The 16,563-nt window shown below is 44.1% G+C and overlaps 1 protein-coding gene across 1 annotated transcript in view; it reads right to left on the bottom strand.

The window, feature by feature from the left end:
• carm1l (coactivator-associated arginine methyltransferase 1, like) overlaps positions 1-16,563 on the bottom strand; it is a 124,935-nt gene that overhangs the window by 66,841 nt on the left and 41,531 nt on the right. The window contains exon 3 of the mRNA XM_078214302.1: positions 12,827-12,933. Within this exon, the coding sequence (XP_078070428.1) occupies positions 12,827-12,933 (107 nt within the window). The remainder of the gene's footprint in view (positions 1-12,826; positions 12,934-16,563) is intronic.

Raw genomic sequence — 16,563 nt, 5'->3', positions numbered from 1 at the left:
CCGGAGTGTGGTGACTAGGGGAGTTTCACAGTAACTTCATTGCAAGCCTTACTTGTGACGACTGAATAAACTTTTAGTGATCTATGCGTTTATGCACCAGGTCCCACTGCTCCTACAACACCTTAAGAATTTTACTCCTTATTTTATATTGTCTGTCCATGTTTTCCTACCAAAATGCATCACCTCACACTTCTCCGTATTGAACTTCATCTGCCACCTATCTGCTCACTCCACCAACTTGCCTATGTCCTATTGAAGTTCTACACTGTCCTCTTCACAGTTTACAATGCTTCCAAGTTTGTGTCAGCCACAAACTTTGGAACTGTCCCTCTGCACATCACAACCTAGATCATTAATATATACATCAGGAAAAGCAAGGGTCCCAATACTCCACTGCACACTTTCCTCCAGCCTGAAAAAATATTCATTGGCCATTTGATGATTACTCTCAGTTTCCTATTACTCAACCAATTTTGTATCCATGTTGCTGCTGTCCTTTTTATTCCATGAGCTTTTCTCACAGGTCTCTTCAATAGCACCATATTGAATGCCTTTTGAAAGTCTACATATACCACATCAACATCATCCCTCACTGTTATCTCTTCAAAAGCTACTTGAAGACAATTCCCTCTTTAGGAATCCATGCTGGCTCTTCCTAATCAACCCACATTTTTCCATGTGGTTACAAATTCTATCCCAAATAATTGATTCTTTCTTCTTCTCCACCACTGAAATTAAATTGACTGGGGTGTAATTGCTGGATTTATCCGTACAATCTTTTTAAACAAGGGCGTAATGCCTGCAATTCTCCTGTCCTCTGGCCCCTCCTGAGTCCAGGGAAGACTGAAAGATTGTGGCCAGTGCCCCTGCAATTTCCGCTTTCACTTACTTCAATATCCTTGGATGCAGCTCACCTGGCCCTGGCGCCTTATCAACTTTAAGTACTAACAGTCTAAGCAACAATTCTTCCTTATCAGTTTTGAAGCCTTCTAGAGTTTCCTCCTCTGTCACCAAGACCTGGGTAGCATTTAGCTCCTTCGCAAAGGCAGATGCAAAGTATTCATCTATTAACATAGAAACATAGAAGATAAGAGCAGGAGGAGGCCACTTGGCCCTTCGAGCCTGCTCTGCCATTCATCACAATTATGGCTGATCGTCGAACTCAATAGCCTAATCCTGCTTTCTCCCCATAACCTTTGATCCCATTCGCCCCAAGTTCTATATCTCGCCACCTTTTGAATACATTCAATGTTTTGGCATCAACTACTTCTTAACATAGAACATAGAACAGTACAGCACAGAACAGGCCCTTCGGCCCACGATGTTGTGCCGAGCTTTATCTGAAACCAAGATCAAGCTATCCCACTCCCTATCATCCTGGTGTGCTCCATGTGCCTATCCAATAACCGCTTAAATGTTCCTAAAGTGTCTGACTCCACTATCACTGCAGGCAGTCCATTCCACACCCCAACCACTCTCTGCGTAAAGAACCTACCTCTGATATCCTTCCTGTATCTCCCACCACGAACCCTATAGTTATGCCCCCTTGTAGTAATGAATTCCACAGGCTCACCACTCTTTGGGTGAAGTATCTCCTCATCTCTGTCCTAAATGGTCTCCCCCAAATCCTCAGACTGTGACCTCTGGTTCTGGACACTCCAACCATCAGGAACATCCTCCCTGCATCTACCCTGTCTAGTCCTGTTAGAATTTTATAAGTCTCTATGAGATCCCCCCCCTCATTCGTCTGAACTCCAGCGAAAACAATCCTAACCTAGTCAATCTCTCCTCATACATCAGTCCCTTACCTTGGCCATGCTCCCTGCCTCCATATGAAAATTCCCTTTAAGATCCCAAATCGGTCCTACTCCTCCTTCTATCACCCTTTAACTATTTATATGCCTATAGTAGACTTTGGGATTCCTCATTATGTTGGCTGCCAGTCTTTTCTCATAGTCCCTCTTTTTGCTCCTCTAATGTGTTTTTTTATCTCCCCTTTGAACCTTCTGTATTCCTCTTGGCTCTCAACTGTATTTTCTATCTGACTCCTGTCATAAGCACACTCTTTCTTCTTTATCTTAATTCCTGTCGCCTTTTTCATCCAGGGAGCTCTTGGATTTGTTTGCCCTACCTTTTCCATTTGAGTGAATATACTTTGACTGTGGCTGAACCAGTTTTTAAGGTAGCCCATTGTTCAGCTACAGTTTATTATTGCAGTCTATCCAGCCCAGCTCTGTTCTTGCCCCGTTGAAGTCGGCTCTCATTAAGTTAATTATTTATACTCTGGATTGCCTATTTTCCTTTTCTATCATCATCCTTAACCTTACGATGCAATGATCACCATTTCCTAAATGTTACCCCATTGACACTTAATCAACTTGGCCCATCTCATTTCCAAGAACCAGGTTCAACAGGTTCTTGTTAGACTGGGCACATACTGCTGTAGAAAATTTTCCTGAACACAACCTCGGAACATTTGCCCATCTGCCTCCTTTACACAACCACTGTCCCATTCTACATTCGGGAAATTAAACTTCCCCATTGTAAGTACTCTATAATGTTTGCATCTCTCTGTAATTTCCCTGCAGATCTGTTCCTCTACATCCTTTTTCACTAGTTGGTGGTCTATAGACCACACTGAGCAATGTCATTGCACCCTTATTGTTCCTTAACTCTAGCCAAATTGATTTAATCCTTGAACTCCCTGGCACTGATATTGATAGATTGGATGAATGGACCAAGCTGTGGCAAATGGATTTTAATACAAATGAATGTGAGGTTTTCCATTTCAGATTTTAGAAAAAGGATTTTTAGAAGGCACAAAGTTAAATTCAGTGGATGTCCAATGAGCTTTGGGGGTTCAGGTGCATAGCTCCTTAAAATACCACAAACAGGCGCAGAAAATAGTCAAGGCAGCCAACGGAATGCTGGCCTTCATATCTAAAGGGCTGGAGTATAGGGATGAAGAGGTAATGCTGCAATTGTACAAAACCCTAGTTAGCCCCACTTAGCATACTGTGAGTAGGTATGGGCACCACACCCGAGGAAGGATATTTTGGCCCTGGAGAGAGTTCAACACAGGTTTACAAGAATGATACCTGGATTTCAGGGTTAAGTTACGAGGAAAGATTAGACAGACGAGGTCTGCACTCTCTCAAATTCAGATGGTTGAGGGTGATCTGAGAGAAGTCTACAGAATATTTACAGGGAAGGACAGGGTGGATAAGGATAAACTATTTCCACTCGTTGAAGGCTCTCGAACCAGGGTCCGTAATCTAAAAATTCAGGCCAAGTGATTCAGGAGAGATGTTAGTAAACACTTCTACACACAGAGAGGTTTGGAACTCTCTTCCTCAAGCAGCAGTGGATGCCGATTCAATTGTTAGTTTAAGTCTGAAATAGACAAATTTTTATTGAGTAGGGGTATCAAGGGATATGGGCCTTGGGCACGTACATGGAGTTGGGCCACAGATCAGCCATGATCTTATTGAATGGACCAAGGGGCTGAATGGCATACTCCTGTTCCTATGACATCCTCTTTCTCCAGCACTGCAAAGCTCTCTTTTGGCGGCACAGTGGTTAGCACTGCTGCTTCACAGTGCCAGGGACCTGGGTTCGATTCCTGGCTTGGGTCACTGTGTGTGTGGAGTTTGCACATTCTCCTCGTGCCTGCGTGGGTTTCCTCCGGGTGCTCCAGTTTCCTCCCACAGTCCAAAGATGTGCGGGTTAGGTTGATTGGCCATGCTAAAATTGCCCCTTAGAGTCCTGAGATGCGTAGGTTAGAGGGATTAGCGGGTAAATATGTAGGGATATGGGGCTGGGGTGTGGGTGGGACAGTGGTCGGTGCAGACTCGATGGGCCAAATGGCCTCTTTCTGCACTGTAGGGTTTCTATGATTCTATAACTAATACCACCCCTCCTCATTTCTTCATTTCCTATGTTTACTGAACAACTTATACCCAGGAATGTTTAACACCCAGTGCTGCCCATCCTTGAATCAGGTCTCTGTTACTGCCACAACATCACAATTCCACATTGTAATCTGTGCCTGTAGCTCCCCAATCTTATTTACTATACTCCGTTCAGTCACATACATGCACAGTAACCCTGATTTAGACTTCATTTCTTTCGCCCATACTCTGACTCCACCTGTAAACTTACTTTCTCTATACTAGTGCTATCTGTCTCTCCCAGTATTTTGTGCACTCTGGTATTCCTCTCTAATATTCTCTCTTGGTTTCATCACCCCTACTGAGTTAATTTAAAGTCCTGGCAGCAGCACTAACAAATGCCCAAGGAACTCAGTCCCAGCTCTGTTCAGGTATAATCCATCTGGCTTGTACAGGTGCCATCTTCTCCAGAGCCAGTTACAATGTCCCAGGAATCTAAAGCCCTCCCTCTTGCACCATCTTTCTAGTCAGAGACTCATCTGCCTTATCCTCCTAATTCTGTACTCACTTTTATGTGGCAAAGTTAGAAATAGGAAAGGAGCGGTCACGTTGTTAGGCGTTTACTATAGGCCCCCAAACAGTAATAGAGATGTGGAGGAAGAAATCGCTAAGCAGATTATGGATAGATGTGGGGGTCACAGGGTAATTGTCATGGGGGACTTTAACTTTGCAAATATTGATTGGAACCTTTGTAGGTCAAATAGTTCGGATGGGGCAGTTTTTGTGCAGTGTGTGCAGGAGGGTTTCCTGACACAATATGTGAATAGGCCGACAAGAGGTGGGGCCACATTGGATTTGGTACTGGGAAATGAACCGGGCCAAGTGTTAGATTTGGTTGTGGGAGAGCACTTTGGAGATAGTGACCACAATTCGGTGTCTTTTGTTATTGCAATGGAGAGGGATAGGGCCATACGGCAGGACAAGGTTTATAATTGGGGGAGAGGTAATTCTGATGCGATTAGGCAAGAATTAGGGGGCATAAGATGGGAACAGAAACTGTCAGGGAAAGGCACTAATGAAAAGTGGAACTTTTTCAAGGAACAAATACTGGGTGTCCTTGATAGGTATGTCCCTGTCAGGCAGGGAAGAAATGGCCGAGTGACGTAACCATGGTTCACAAAAGAGGTGAAATGTCTCGTAAAAAGGAAGAGGGAGCTTATGTAGGGATGAGGAAACAAGGTTCAGATGGCTCGATTGAGGGTTACAAGTTAGCAAGGAAGGAGCTGAAAAAGGGGCTTAGGAGAGCAAGGAGAGGGCATGAGAAGTCCTTGGCGGGTCAGATCAAGGAAAACCCCAAGGCTTTTTACTCTTATGTGAGGAATAAAAGAATGACCAGGGTGAGGTTAGGGCCGGTCAAGGACAGTAGTGGGAACTTGTGTATGGAGTCAGTAGAGATAGGCGAGGTGATGAACAAATACTTTTCTTCAGTGTTCACCAAGGAGAAGGGCCATGTTTTTGAGGAAGAGAAGGTGTTACAGGCTAATAGGCTGGAGGAAGTAGATGTTCGGAGGGAGGATGTACTAGCAGTTTTGAATAAACTGAAGGTCGATAAGTCCCCTGGGGCCTGATGAAATATATCCTAGGATTCTTTGGGAGGCAAGGGATGAGATTGCAGAGTCTTTGGCTTTGATCTTTGGGTCCTCACTGTCCACGGGGATGGTGCCAGAGGACTGGAGAATAGCGAATGTTGTTCCTCTGTTTAAGAAAGGGAATAGAAATGACCCTGATAATTATAGGCCGGTTAGTCTTACTTCGGTGGTTGGTAAGTTGATGGAAAAGGTCCTTAGGGATGGGATTTACGACCATTTAGAAAGATGTGGATTAATCCGGGATAGTCAGTACGGATTCGTGAAGGGCAAGTCGTGCCTCACAAATTTGATAGAATTTTTTGAGGAGGTAACTAAGTGTGTTGATGAAGGTAGGGCAGTTGATGTCACATACATGGATTTTAGTAAGGCGTTTGATAAGGTCCCCCATGGTCGGCTTATGATGAAAGTAAGGAGGTGTGAGATAGAGGGAAAGTTGGCCGATTGGATAGGTAACTGGCTATCTGATCGAAATAGTCATGATGTGGAGATGCCGGCGTTGGACTGGGGTGAACACGGTAAGAAGTCTCACAACACCAGGTTAAAGTCCAACAGGTTTATTTGGTAGCAAATAAACTACCAATAAACCTGTTGGACTTTAACCTGGTGTTGTGAGACTTCTTACCGTATCTGATCGAAGACAGAGGGTGGTGGTGGATGGAAAATTTTCAGACTGGAGGCAGGTTGCTAGCTGAGTGCCACAGGGATCAGTGCTTGGTCCTCTGCTATTTGTGATTTTTATTAATGACTTAGAGGAGGGGGCTGAAGGGTGGATCAGTAAATTTGCTGATGACACCAAGATTGGTGGAGTAGTGGATGAGGTGGAGGGCTGTTGTAGACTGCAAAGAGACATAGATAGGATGCAAAGCTGGGCTGAAAAATGGCAGATGGAGTTTAACCCTGATAAATGTGATGTGATTCATTTTGGTAGGACAAATTTAAATGTGGATTACAGGGTCAAAGGTAGGGTTCTGAAGACTGTGGAGAAACAGAGAGATCTTGGGGTCCATATCCACAGATCTCTGAAGGTTGCCACTCAAGTGGATAGCGCTGTGAAGAAGGTCTATAGTGTGTTAGCTTTTATTAACAGGGGGTTGGAGTTTAAGAGCCGTATGGTTATGCTGCAACTGTACAGGACCTTGGTGAGACCACATTTGGAATATTGTGTGCAGTTCTGGTCACCTCACTATAAGAAGGATGTGGAAGCGCTGGAAAGAGTGCAAAGGAGATTTACCAGGATGCTGCCTGGTTTGGAGGGTAGGTCTTATGAGGAAAGGTTGATGGAGCTAGGGCTGTTCTCTCTGGAGTGGAGGAGGTTGAGGGGAGACTTAATAGAGGTTTATAAAATGATGAAGGGGATAGATAGAGTGAACGTTCAAAGACTATTTCCTCGGGTGGATGGAGCTATTACAAGGGGGCATAACTATAGGGTTCATGGTGGGAGATATAGGAAGGATGTTCGAGGTAGGTTCTTTACTCAGAAAGTGGTTGGGATGTGGAATGGACTGCCTGCAGTGATAGTGGAGTCAGACACTTTAGGAACATTTAAGTGGTTATTGGATAGGCACATGGAGCACACCAGGATTATAGGGAGTGGGATAGCTTGATCTTGGTTTCAGATAAAGCTCGGCACAACATCGTGGGCCGAAGGGCCTATTCTGTGCTGTACTGTTCTATGTTCTATAATCGAGAGATTACTAAATTTGAGGTCCTGCTTGCTAATTTTCCTCCTAGCTTCCTTAATACTGATTACAGGACCACAACCCTTTCCTACCCAAGTCAGTGGTACCAATGTGGTCCACAACTTCTGGCTGTTTGCACTTTCCCAGAAGAACATTCTGCAGTCACTCTGTGGTATCCTTAACCCTGGCACCAGGAAGGCATAATACCATCCTGATGCCATGTATATGGCCACAGAAACGCATGTCTGTTCCCCTAACTGACGAATCCCCAATCACTATTGCTCTTCTAAGAACATAAGAAATAGGAGCAGGAGTAGGCCATCTAGCCCCTCAAGCCTGCCCCGCAATTCAATAAGATCATGGCTGATCTGAAGTGGATCAGTTCCACTTACCCGCCTGATCCCTATAACCCCTAATTCCCTTCCCGATCAGGAATCCATCTATCCGTGATTTAAACATATTCAACGAGGTAGCCTCCACCACTTCAGTGGGCAGAGAATTCCAGAGATTCACCACCCTCTGAGAGAAGAAGTTCCTCCTCAACTCTGTCCTAAACTGACCCCCCTTTATTTTGAGGCTGTGCCTTCTAGTTCTAGTTTCCTTTCTAAGTGGAAAGAATCTCTCCATCTCTACCCTATCCAGCCCCTTCATTATCTTATAGGTCTCTATAAGATCCCCCCCTCAGCCTTCTAAATTCCAACGAGTACAAACCCAATCTGCTCAGTCTCTCCTCATAATCAACACCCCTCATCTCCGGTATCAACCTGGTGAACCTTCTCTGCACTCCCTCCAAGGCCAATATATCCTTCCGCAAATAAGGGGACCAATACTGCACACAGTATTCCAGCTGCGGCCTCACCAATGCCCTGTACAGATGCAGCAAGACATCTCTGCTTTTATATTCTATCCCCCTTGCGATATAGGCCAACATCCCATTTGCCTTCTTGATCACCTGTTGCACCTCCTCCTGTACAGCTGCTGCTTGTGGCTCCAAAAACTTGGCTCTGACTGCAATCTTCTGAGGAACTGACACTCTTACCAGCTTCCAAACTGGAAAACTGATTTGTGAGCGGAACCCTGGGGGACTCCTGCACGACCTGCCTGGTTCTCTTGGACAGCCTTGTGGTCATCCATTCCCTCTCTGCCTCCAGGCTTCTAAGCTGCACATGCTATCCACCTAAGTTAATGCTAAGTTCTGAACATGCTATCCACATAGTTCTCAGCCTCACAGATGTGCCACAATGACTCCAGCTGCCACTCAAGCTCTGAAAGCCAGAGCTTAAATTGCTGCTGCTGGCAGCGCTTCCTGCACATGGTCATCGAGGACACTGGTAGCTGTCATTATGTCCCACATATTACAGGACATGCATTATGCAGCAGAGCCCTAGAAGGATCCAGCTGCATAAAAGTTGAGGACCATGGTAACTTTGAGGGTAGAGCTTGAGCACCTGTTGATTGAGGGGCGTGGTCTGCCTTCAACATTGCACAGATTTCTCTGACTACATCCCAAGGCATTCTAAGCCTTCATCTGCACGCCCTTTTGGTCATTTCAAGGAAGCTATACCTGTTACAGTAGACCCTTTGCTTAGGGTAATATCTCACCCTCCTCCTTGCTGTTCTGACTGGGCTTTAATCACCTCATGGCTGTTGCAACTGTCTTTCTCTATATGCCCATGGGGATGTGCCCTTGCTCTTTTCCAGCCAGCTCACCCCTCCCTTTCCTGAGGTCATAGAGCAGCCTCTATCTTAAGAGGCAAATTCAGCTTCAAAGCTGATACCTCACACAGCTCAATAAAAGGCTCAGGCCTTCAGAGCTGTTCATGTCTCCAGCAACTTTTGCACCTTCTGACAGTGAAAGTCACAACTTCCTGTTCTCTCCTGTCTCTTTAAATGACCAGGTTGATTCATAAATAGCCCTTTCACACAGCTGTCATGAGTGGAGAATGGGGAAGTGGGGAGGGTGGGACTTCTGCATCTGGGTCCTGCCCGCCATTTTGAACCCTCCACTGAAGAATCATGGGAACAGGCTTTACTGCTAGTGATGGATTTAAGAACCTCTCCTGCTCATGGTCTCAAGACCTTTTGAGTATTACAATTCCCTCAACAGTTACGATTCAGTCAAGAAATGTTCCTTTCTGGTGTTTCTTTTCTCAATCAGCTGTTGTTCTTGCAGAAGGAAATGTCCACATTTTTACATTTTGTGGCCAAGGTGTAAAAGTTTAACTTTTGCAGTTTCATGTGTCTGTTTTATTGGGTAAAATTGTCAAGCAGCAGCTCTTTTATTTACAGTCTAAAATTGTCAAGTGAAATAAAAATATACATGAACGAATGCCAAATTGATAAATGTAGAAAAGTTTAAGTAGAAACGTCTCCAGGTGCCAAACTGGGCTAGTGTGCTATTGTGTGTGGTATCGAACCAAATGGATTTGGGCCAGTCTAAATTCTAGATGTGTGTGGTCGATTTTGCCTTGAGTTGCGAAAACTATCCTCAGTATCCCTGACAATGGAAGGAAAATATCAGTCAGAGTTCCCACTAAAGATACGTCTGCTCATAAACTCAAAGCTAAAGATGGAGAGGTGAGGAAAGTAGCGTTTTGACATTTTCTTTGTTGATGATGAAAAGTATTGAAAATCTCAGTAACTAATAACACAGTGTTGCAATCAGAGAAGTAATTAGAAAAGAACTATTTGAAACAAAACACAAACTTTGGATCTCATGTTTCTAGTTTGGTCCAAAACTGGAGACTTTAATGCTAACAGGGCAGCAAGGTGGCACAGTGGTTCGCACTGCTGCCTCACAGCACCAAAGACCCGGGTTAAAATCCCTACAGTACAGGAAGGGGCCATTCGGCCCATTGAGTCTGTACCGACCACAGTCTCACCCAGGCCCTATTCCCACATCCCACACATTTACCCTGCTAATCTGCCCTGACATTTGGGTCAATTTTAGCGTGGCCAATCAACCTAACCCGCACATCTTTGGACTGTGGGAGGAAACCGGAGCACCCGGAGGAAACCCATGCAGACAAGGGGAGAAAGAGACTTGGGTCATTGTCTGTGCGGAGTCTGCATGTTTTCCCCGTGTCTGCGTGGGTTTCCTCCAGGCACTCCAATTTCCTCCCACAGTGCAAAAGACGTGCTGGTTCGGTGCATTGGCCATGCTAAATTCTCCCTCAGTGTAAGCGAATGGGCGCCGGAGTGTGGCAACTGGGGGATTTTCACAGCAACTTCATTGCAGTGTTAGTGTAAGGCTACTTGTGACACTAATAAACTTTTAAAAAACTTTTATTGAAGGAGAAAATGGCTGCTTCTTACACTTAAAATGGCCACTGCCACTCACCCCTAGTTAAGAAAAAATAGCCACTTGGGCAAGTTGGGTCTGCTCGTACCTTTAGAATTGAAACCATCATGGGTCAAAGTAGAAAACACTAGAAATACACAGCAGGTCCAACAGCATCTGAAAGAAAAATATCAGGTTAACGTTTCAGGTGGGGAAGTTTACCCAAAACATTAACTTGTCCTTCCTCTTTCACAAGCTCACTGTGTATCTCTTTCATTTTCTTTCTTTTTAAAAAAAAATCTCAGATTTGCAGCATTCAAATTTCTCTTCTTACCTCAGCCCAACCTGGGTCATCACCTTCAGGAACAGAGCAGAGAAAATCGTGAACAAGTACTGAAGCATCTGCTGTTAAGAGAGATTTATGAAAATTTTCACCGTACAACCTGCAGTGAATAAAGCTTTAGCATCCCTGAGTAGTGCAGAATCATCTGCAGACGTCTGGTTTTGGAGGTGAAATTCTGTTTTGAACTGCTATGTTTCAAGCATATTGGCTAGAATTCTCAAGATGGCAGGCGCTTGGCCCCCAGCACCCGAAGAGTTGGCAGGGAACATATCCCCACTAACTCAGCAGCCCCAGTGTCTTATTGCATGCTCAAACAAGCATCGGCTGGCAGAAGCTAGGACTTCTGTCCGTCACCAGGAGGAAGTCCCGCCTTGTAGAGCTGCCAGCCAATCAGATTGGTCAGCAGCTCTTCAATCATTCAGGAACAGCACTGCAATGGGCAGAAGAGACACTGCAGCTAACTGCCTGGAACAAAGTGCCAGGAACCAGAGGAAAGATAAGGAATAGGGGTCAGGGGAATAGTGACTGAAGGTCACCAGGCCCTCAATGGTGGATGCCTCCAGTCTGAATGGGAAGAGGAGGGGCTTCTGATGGAGACATTCCCACCACCATCACCCTTCCTGCCTGAGATCGAACTTTGTTCTCAATCGCTATCCTCCCCAATCTATCATCCATCCACCAGCCTAAAAATTGAGGCTGGGCAGGAAAAGGCCCTTAAGTGGGCAAGGATGGGCTTCCCGTCTGATGCTTTTTATGTTTTACATATCAGCATCCCAATATCTCTCTATGTTTCCACTCCATTAAGAGCCTTCCCCATTTATGGAATAATTCCTTCCACTATTATCTTCTCAAAATGCACTACTTCACACTTAGGTTGCACTTGTGTTGCATCTGCCACCTACCTACCTGCCCACTCTAATATCTGATCTCTGTCCTCCTGAAATCTGAAGCTATGTCTTCTAGTTTATCAACAAAGTGTTATTTATTGTGCCTGGTGCAAATCATTTATAAATAGACAACAAAAAAAAGGTCTAAAGCTGGCGTCCTCCCTATGCTGCGGGGAGGGGGGGGGGGGGGAAAGAGGGCGTTGGGGTACCTCTGCCATTGGCAAAATGCCGCTGACTCTGTAAAATGGCCCTTAACGGGAAGCTTGCCTCCTTGGAGAGGGTAACCGATCCACATCTCAGCCTACCTCCGGGAGAATGTCCTGGGCACAAGGCTGCATCAGGGTGCCATCCTGACACGCTTCCCCGCAATTTTACCACCAATCTCCTCATGTCGCCCTGAGTCAGTAAAGATTCTCCCCATTATTACCTACATCCAGTGAATCTTAAAAAAATCCACTGATTCCAACACTGGGTTTTCTATCTCCCAGCCTTCCCTCTATCAATGTAACTAACTTTCCTTTAAAACAATGGGAATGAAATTGGTCTTTGACAATAGCACAAATAGGCAATCGTGAATCATCCACAACCTGATCTTTATCATTGTTTGCTTCATAAAGTTCTACATTCAATGCATTCTCTTTATCCATTCACTGTGATTTCTTCAAAATTCAATTAGTTAACCAGGATTTACCATATCCCAATGTATTCACTAATTTCATATATAACAGACTCGAGTGTTTAGCCTTGATTGATGTAAGATTATGTTGTTTATAGTTTTAAAAATTATGTTTTGGCTCTTTTCCTTGCACAGGGCTATAACATTTTGCATCCTCCAGTCCTTTGGTTCAATTCGGTTTCTCCCTCCGCCGATTCTGCCAGACCTGCCGAGTTTTACTGTTTCTATTGAAAGGAGTTCTGTTTATGGATATGACTCAAAACATTCACTGATTTTGTTTTTCTTTCAGATGCTGAATTAACTGTGAAGCATTTTCTGTCACTACGTCAGAGTTCCAGCATTCCCTTTATCACAGGTCAGGTTACCCACTCACTGACAAGGTAGAGACAATAATCAGGCCTGGCTGGCTGACTGGTTCTGACCTGAAAGTATTGTGCTGCGGATGCATCTTCAGTCCGTCGGCTGAATGCTGAATGAGCTTTACTGGAGTTCTTAAATATCTTTAAGGAATTGTAAAAGGCGAAGAATTCTGAAAACAAATAAATAAAGTTTCTGTTAAAAATGATATAATTACAAGCCATGTTATAGAGAGATGGTGGCCATTGTGATCAGAGCTTTCAATTCAGAACAGTCTTAGAAATATTCCCCCGAACGCCACTTGGTATGATCTGCAATAGAATCGGCACTTTCAGTGCCTGATTGGCCAAGTTTTCATTTTTTACAGTGCTATTCCAAAAATGTGCGGGTTAGGCAGATAGGCCATGCTAAATTGTCCCTTAGTGTCAGGGGGATTAGCAGGGTAAATACGTGGGGTTAGGGGGATAGAGCCTGGGTGGGATTGCTGTCAGTGCTGACTCAATGGGCTGAATGGCCTCCTTCTAACTGTAGGGATTCTGTGATTCTATGATACATGGGGAACTGTTAATACAGCGAAACCTCATTATAACTGATTACAATTTTTTTTATTCACTCATGGGACATGGATATTGCTAGCTGGCCAGCATTTATTGCCCATCCCTAGTTGCCCTTGGAGGGCAATTGAGAGTCACCCACATTGCTGTGGCTCTGGAGTCACATGTAGGTCAGACCTGTAAGGACGGCAGATTTCCTTCCCTAAAGGAGATTAGTGAACCAGATGGGTTTTTCTGACAATCACCAATGGTTTCATGGTCATCGGTAGATTCTGAATTCCATATTTTTTTTCAAATTGAATTTAATTTAATTGGCAGGATTCAAACCCGCGTCCCCAGAACATTAGCTGAGTTTCTGGATTAATAGTCTAGTGATAATACCATTAGGCCATCACCTCATCTCCAAATTAATTGATACCTGTTACTAAAAATATGTACTTTACTAGTCCTCATAGGGTTTGTAATATATGGTAAGCTGCTTAGAGTGCATTAGTGGATTGTCCAGCATATCCAACACCCAATGGACAAAGCAGATCACTGGGTATGCAAGCACTGGGAAACTGCATCTGGACGTGTGTAGAAGTGCACAGTGCATGGTCAAGGAGGATGGGAGGTAAATGTAAAAATAGTCTGGAAATGTACAAAATAAACACACAAGTCTTCCTGTCAAGATCAAAGAAACTTACATTCATGCTCGCTTTTGCTCGGGCAGATACTGCTTGATGAGTTTATGTGAACAGTTCCGAAGTTTAAAAATGACCTCAGTCAATGTGTTAGTAATAATGACACCTTAATCTCTCCTTGGATAAAATTATTTATTATTGATTGATGACCCATTCAACACTGCAGACCAATTATACCGACCCACAAAATGCTACGGCATCCCAAATCACATTATATGCAAAGTCAATTCCATTGCCTATAATTTCTCTGACACTTACGTAACATCTTCACTTAACAAAATCTTCACAGATTTCAGTACATTGCTTCGCCAGTGAAATTGGAGCAAATTTTCCCTGGTGTCATGAGTGCTTTGAATGATTTAAAAATAAACTAACAAACAGTTTGCTAGTTCAGAAATCCTGCAGTTTAACTAATACTCTGGAATTCTGTGTCCAATTCCCCCACTGGATTGACCCTCTGGACAATTCCCAAGGTGCTGAACGTGGGTGTTATTTGGTTACAGCATTTGTTTTTAAGCAAATCTCTGCTCAGTAATCCTGCTGTTTAGCAACAGAAAAAGAGATGAATTATCTGCTATCATTCTAACCCTGGTATTTCATGTGTCCTGACTGCAACTCTAAGGAAGTGTGGGAAATGTGGGCTACCTTCCTATTGTCCCTTCAAATGAGCCAAGCAGGCATGCCGACAAAGACAAAACTAAAGATGTGGTAACCCACTAAAAATATAAAAAACAAACGGAGACACTGAGCTAGGGACCTAGAGCTATTAAGGCTCTGTTCGTCTAACAAATACAGTGCTAGATATTTAGAGCCACCAAGGTCCAGTTAAGCTGTCATTGCTGGAATGCACTCCTATACAGAGAAAAGGGGTTAGAAATCAATGGCACTGGGTTTCCATCTCATTTTATATTGCTCAGGATTTTCTGGCAAATGGTGGCAATGCCAATACATTCTCTACAACATGTGTCGATAAAGTACAGCCCTCCAGCTGAAATGGAATGACTGAGAGGGGCCTTTTGATTCTTTTTTGTTTGCTAGGCTGGGCCGGTGCCCCCCCCAGATGTTGCACCAACCCACCCTCTGGCTGGAGGCTTAAAAGGGCAAAAAACACCGTTCATCCATAAGAGACATGGTGGAACCATGTAGCTGAAGTTTCCTGGTTGCTGGCAGAAGCAAAAAGGCCTTGTAGTTTACAACACTGCTTGGAGCCTGAGGTTGGATTTCTATCCCCGACTGACAGCACAATTCTTGAACAAGGATCGGGTTTCCGCCGAGGGTAGGTGAGGGCCACGCAAATGGAAATGTCCAAGTCATTTCAGGCAAAGCAAATTTTGGTCCTTATTTGGACAAGATGATTCAGAAGAGTAATAATAGGCAGATCTTCAAATTGAACCCAAAATCTTCTTAGGTTAAACTTGCTCAATGAGAGAAAATTAAAATGTTTTTCCATGCAAGGTCTAAATGGACCAAAAGTTTCCTTTGTACTCTACTCTGGTAAATTGAGAAGTATGAATGTAAATTGTACTATTCTCCAGTATAATGTAAATAGGAACAAGATCACATTAGAATGACTTATTTTTTGATGAAGATTTAAGTGAAAAAGTAACTTGCTCCCTACAATAAATAGAACATTTTGCAGGAGCACTGATACCATATTTTAAATGCAAAATGTACACCACACCTTTCAAAGAACAAAGAGCAAAGAAAATTACAGCACAGGAACAGGCCCTTCGGCCCTCCAAGCCTGCACCGACCATGCTGTCCGACTTAACTAAAACCCCCTACCCTTCCAGGGACCTAATGTGGCCACCTGATAACAAGAGTGATTTTCAACTGCAGGCAACTCATCCGTCATCCAACAAACACACGGGTGGCAAATGAAAATCGGGAGCACCACTGCCGCCTGATTGACACACAATGTTCAGGCAGGCTTGTTAACAGGCAAGCAGCATACCTGCCTGCTTTGGGAGAGAGCCTGCATACTCTAAATGCAGGAACCCCCTTGAAATTTTCAAGTACAGATGGATGGAGTGTGCAAATTATCCTTTATTCTCCGTGATCATCCCACTCAATTTCGGCAGTATCACAGTGCAGAATCCCACACACCATGGGTGAGATTCTCCAGCCTCCTAGCCACGTTTCCCGCCAGTGGGATATGGCACTTGGTTCGCGGTGGGATTCTCTGGTTCCGCCGCTGTCAATGGGAATTCTCATTGATGTCACCACGCGCTAGCGTGAAACTCACAGGCGGGGGTGCCCTGCCAGCGGGACTCAAGAATCCCGCCGGTGTGAATGGCCGGAGAATTCCAGCCCATAATTTTAAATATCAAAAAGAAACAAACAAATACATAAACTTGGTCAAAGGCAAACTGCGCCCTTAATACACATAAACAACTTACATGTATGAATGGAAGGATTAATGGAATGACAATTGCCTTTTGGTTCATTATGTCAAAGTCTCTTTGACAACCCATACATAATTTGCATTATAATGCCCAAGATTTAACTTATCTAAAGAATGAAAAACTTCCAAAAAAACCGATGGTTTCTGAAATATCTCCATGA

The sequence above is a fragment of the Mustelus asterias genome, chromosome 6 (genome assembly GCF_964213995.1).
Source record: "Mustelus asterias chromosome 6, sMusAst1.hap1.1, whole genome shotgun sequence".
NCBI classification, from domain to species: domain Eukaryota; kingdom Metazoa; phylum Chordata; class Chondrichthyes; order Carcharhiniformes; family Triakidae; genus Mustelus; species Mustelus asterias.
Note: the sequence above shows the minus strand (reverse complement) of the source record. Positions and strands in the feature narration are given on the sequence as shown.